This window comes from Penaeus vannamei, chromosome 33 (genome assembly GCF_042767895.1).
Source record: "Penaeus vannamei isolate JL-2024 chromosome 33, ASM4276789v1, whole genome shotgun sequence".
In the NCBI taxonomy this organism is placed as follows: Eukaryota; Metazoa; Arthropoda; class Malacostraca; order Decapoda; family Penaeidae; genus Penaeus; species Penaeus vannamei.
The window spans coordinates 4,561,864-4,566,411 of NC_091581.1; the positions used below are offsets into that span (position 1 = coordinate 4,561,864).

The window sequence follows — 4,548 nt, forward strand, 5'->3', positions numbered from 1 at the left end:
GCAGAATCGCCAAAGGAATGTATACGATATACATGATATTCATATACAAAAAACACTTCGAATTCTTGTGTATATTCTTCTTGTCGTGTCAGGAACATTTTCTTTAAGTTTTCTTAAGGTCTGTATATGATTAGATTAGATTGAAGTGAAATACATTTTTATTTATAGAAATTAAGAACGGTTTACTAGTTTTAAAGTTTGGTTGAGATAATAGATATACAAGCTTAAGAGAATAATGAATGAATTAAAATAACGTAACCTAACCTAACCAAAAAAATTTAAAAAAAGGAACAAAAAATATGTGATGGATTTCCAACTTGCAGCTTATCATTAATTTCAAAACAATTTACACATTAGCTGTGCTTCCGCGAATTCAAGTTTTTTATTATCACCTTTTATCTTTTTTTTTTTTTGTTTCCTAACCTACTGAATTCAAAATTCCATGACACTTCCTAATGATTTTCTTCCAGTATATTTGAAAAAAATATTATGTTTATAGAATACTAATACTGACGATTATGATAATAGTGATGTTAATAATGACAACTCCGGTGATGGTGATAATGATAGTGATGATCATGATTATTATTATTACTGTTATCATTATTATTATGATGATGGTCATTATCATCATCATCATGATTATTGTTATCATTATTATTATTATTATTTTCATTATTATTATTATTTTCATTATTATAATTGCTATTATTATTACAATCACAAACGTTATAATAATTTCTATTATTGCTATTACTATCATCAGTATTATTGTCACTATTATCAACTATAATGATAATAGTGATAATTACAAAAATAATAATGATGACGCTATGAATGATAATGATGATGATGATAATGATAATATTATCATTATGATTATTATCATTGATATCAATATCACCATCATCATTATTGTTATTATTATAATTGTTATTCATATTATCATCATCATTATTGTTATTATCATTGTTATCATTATCATTATTATTATTATGATCATTCATGATTATCATAATGATGATAATGATGATGATGATATTTGCAATAACGATTAATTATAACAATAATAATGATAATTATTATTGTTATTATTATTATTATTCCTATTACTATTACTAATATTATTATCAATTTTATTATTATTATTATTATCATTATTACTATTACTATTATTATTATTATTATTATTATTATTATTATTATTATCATTAGTATCATTATTATCAGATTGATCATTATTGTTATCATCATTATTAACATCATTGTTATTATCATAATTCTTGTCATTATTATTATTATCGTTAAAAGAGTAATGGTGATAATAATAACGATATGTAATAATAATGACAATAATGATAATTTTGATAATAATAATATATCAATAATAACAATAACTACTACTACTACTAATAATAACAAGGATAATGATAATAACAATAACAATGATAATAATACTAATACTACTATTACTACTACTACTACTACTACTAGTTATAATAATTGCGATGATTAATAGCACAGAGTTTGACGTGAATATTCGTGTCCTTTACAACATGAGATTCAAGCGCATGCGTCGTATAAGAACGGCTATAAAAGTGTAAAATGTTACCAGAACGTCAACAAAAGACGGGCTGCATGCGTGAGAGTCGCACATCGACGAGGTAGGAGCGAGTGGAGAATCTCGATTTCATTGTTTATCGTACTCCATCGGAATTAGATGACAATTTGCATGAATTTCGTGTGAATTTTGTTGTAGTTTATTTGTATCCCACGGTATTAAAGTACCTCAGTTTACGTGTAATTCTACTTATGAAGGCAGTAACGTCGTTTAAAAAATATCGACCAGGCAGTTTGTCACCGCGATGAAATTCACATCAGAGTGATTTGTAATACAATTAGACTAATAATAATAACAAAGCCATTACCATTGACACTTTGCTTTTAACAGGATTGGTATTGCTGTCAATACATCTGCGGGCGTGGATTATGGGCGCCGCGTTCCCTCAGTGGGCGTGTGGCTTAGAAGCGATCGTGGTGTGTCTGCTTCTATTAACGCAGCCTGTTTTAAGCAAAAGGCCAGGTAAAGGTGCTGTCACACTAACACTTTTTTCCACCAATTTGTTGACAATTTTCTGAAATTTTGTCCATTTTTGAGCGAATTGTCGATTCTCCAGTCAGACGATGATGATCGTTTCCGTCTGAAAACCTTTCCGTCAACTTTTTTCAGCCAAGCACAGTCAAATCAAGAGCTATATTCGAGAATGTTTGTATTTATGTTAAATAAAATTGTCAAAAAATTGACGGAAAAAGTACCAGTGTGACACGGCCTTAAATCTCATAGAATCACTTTGTTCCAGCTGATAATGCATATGTCGTAATATAGTTTTAGATGTTGTATACTTATTAATTTTATAAATAAAGTTTAGATAGAGATAAAATCGTTTTCGTCATCATGGTTGCTGTTATGATGATGATGATGGTCACCATCATCAACTTCATCATCCCCATCATTGCTAATATAATTTTTGTTGTTACGTTTACAAATATCATCGTTATTATCAATATTATTATTACTTTCATTATTATTATTATGACTTTCATTATTATTATTATTATTATTATTATTATTATTATTATTACTATTATTATTATTACTTTCATTATTATTATTATTATTATTATTACTTTCATTATTATTATTATTATTATTACTTTCATTATTATTATTATTAAGTATTATCGATATCATCATTTTAATTTGTTTTTTTAGTAATCATCACCAATAATAACACATTACCATGATCTTACCATTGCCATACATGCGATTACCGTTATTTTTACCACCATTATCATTACCATATCATAGTCAGTCTTACTATAAACAGTATAGCTATAATAATCTTTAATTACATTTCATTTCTCAAGTCGAAATTTTCTTCTTTAAAAGCATGGTGGAGCGAAGCGGAGGTGGGGTCTTTGGCCGCCAACCCGCTGAAGTTCAAGTGAGTATGTGGTAGAAAAAAAACAAGATACACATACTAGATTTGTCGAATAAATCTAGTTTGTGCATTGTGGGGTTTTCTACCAGAGTATCAACACGGTAGAGTGTTTTTTTTTCCATTCAAGTGAGTATGTGTTTATATGTCCCAAGTCCCTCCTTTAGGAAAGAGAAGGAAAAAGTTACCAAAAACTGATATTCTTGAATTTTATATTCTGTTTTATTTTATTTATTTTTTAAAATCTTTTTATATATAATTATCTTTTTTATGGGGACAAGAAAATGATTGGACTGCGATTGGTTTATTAAAAAATAATACATTTGTTTTCAGATTTTTCTTTTCTTTAACGAGTAGAATATCTTTGCTCGTGTTCACTATAGCCCTTAGTTTCTTTTTGTCAGTTAGAAGAATTATCAAAGCGTTATCTATTACTCCTGGTCTCCATTTTGGAATAATAAAACAAACCCGATTCCTAAAGAGGCAAACATCGGCCCAGTGAACACCTCGAACTTACCTAACAACACACAAGATAGATCACAATTAGACTATTACCATGATCGTACTCACCTTCAATAAAATCCTAAATAAACCCGTGGGTAAAGATGTCCATTTTTAAATTTTAAAGATTTTAAAGATCCATTTTAAAGATCTCCACCAGGATCCCGACAGGCGTAAAATATACCCTCTGTTCTTCGTTTTAAGGTTCGCTCGCGCCCCTCACCTCCGGGTCGCCGCTGAGTCGTGGCCTCCGCACGTACAGGTGGAGGAGCTCGAGGCCGAGGGAGGTCAGAAGGTCACGAGAGCAGCTGGCCCGATGGCGAACTTCCTTGACGTTCTCGCGAAGTCCTTGAATTTTACGTGAGTTTTGGGGTGTGTGCTGGTCTGGGGCTAGTGTATCATATATATGTGTGTGTGTGTGTGCATATATATATATATATATATATATATATATATATATATATATATATATATGAAAATGAAATTCTGACATGTATATATATATATATATATATATATATATATATATATATATATATATATATATATATGTATATATATATATATATATATATATATATATATATATATGTGTGTGTGTGTGTGTGTGTGTGTGTGTGTGTGTGTGTGTGTGTGTGTGTATGTGTGTGTGTGTGTGTGTGTGTGTGTGTGTGTGTGTGTGTGTGTGTGTGTGTGTGTGTGTGTGTGTGTGTGTGTGTGTGTGTACATACACACATAAAGATAGATAGATAAATATAGAGAGATAGGTAGATATGTATATGTGTGCAGGCTGGACCATTTAAATTATCGTATAACAGTTTAGATTGATGCACATTTTTGGCACATACAACGTTATTTGGAAGATGTTCCATGCTTCAATAGTTTTGTTTGCGAAACTAAACTTTTTAACATACTCCTCTTCCCTCACTTTTCTCTCTCTCTCTCTCTTTTTTTTTTTTTTTTTTTTTTTTTTTTTTTTTTTTTTTTTTTTTATACTGTGACCTCTCGTCCTTTTTGTGTTCAAAATTATAGTCATCTTAACCTAACT

At 29.4% G+C, this 4,548-nt stretch overlaps 1 protein-coding gene across 3 annotated transcripts in view; it reads left to right on the forward strand.

Moving 5' to 3' along the window:
• The first annotated feature begins 1,633 nt into the window (after window positions 1-1,633).
• LOC113824792 (probable glutamate receptor) overlaps window positions 1,634-4,548 on the forward strand; it is a 16,360-nt gene continuing 13,445 nt past the window's right edge. For all 3 annotated transcript variants that reach the window (XM_070145318.1, XM_070145316.1, XM_070145317.1), the window contains exons 1-4: window positions 1,634-1,664; window positions 1,952-2,037; window positions 2,951-3,005; window positions 3,705-3,860. In XM_070145318.1, coding sequence (XP_070001419.1) covers window positions 1,639-1,664; window positions 1,952-2,037; window positions 2,951-3,005; window positions 3,705-3,860 — 323 coding nt within the window. In that variant the 5' untranslated portion in view covers window positions 1,634-1,638. The remainder of the gene's footprint in view (window positions 1,665-1,951; window positions 2,038-2,950; window positions 3,006-3,704; window positions 3,861-4,548) is intronic.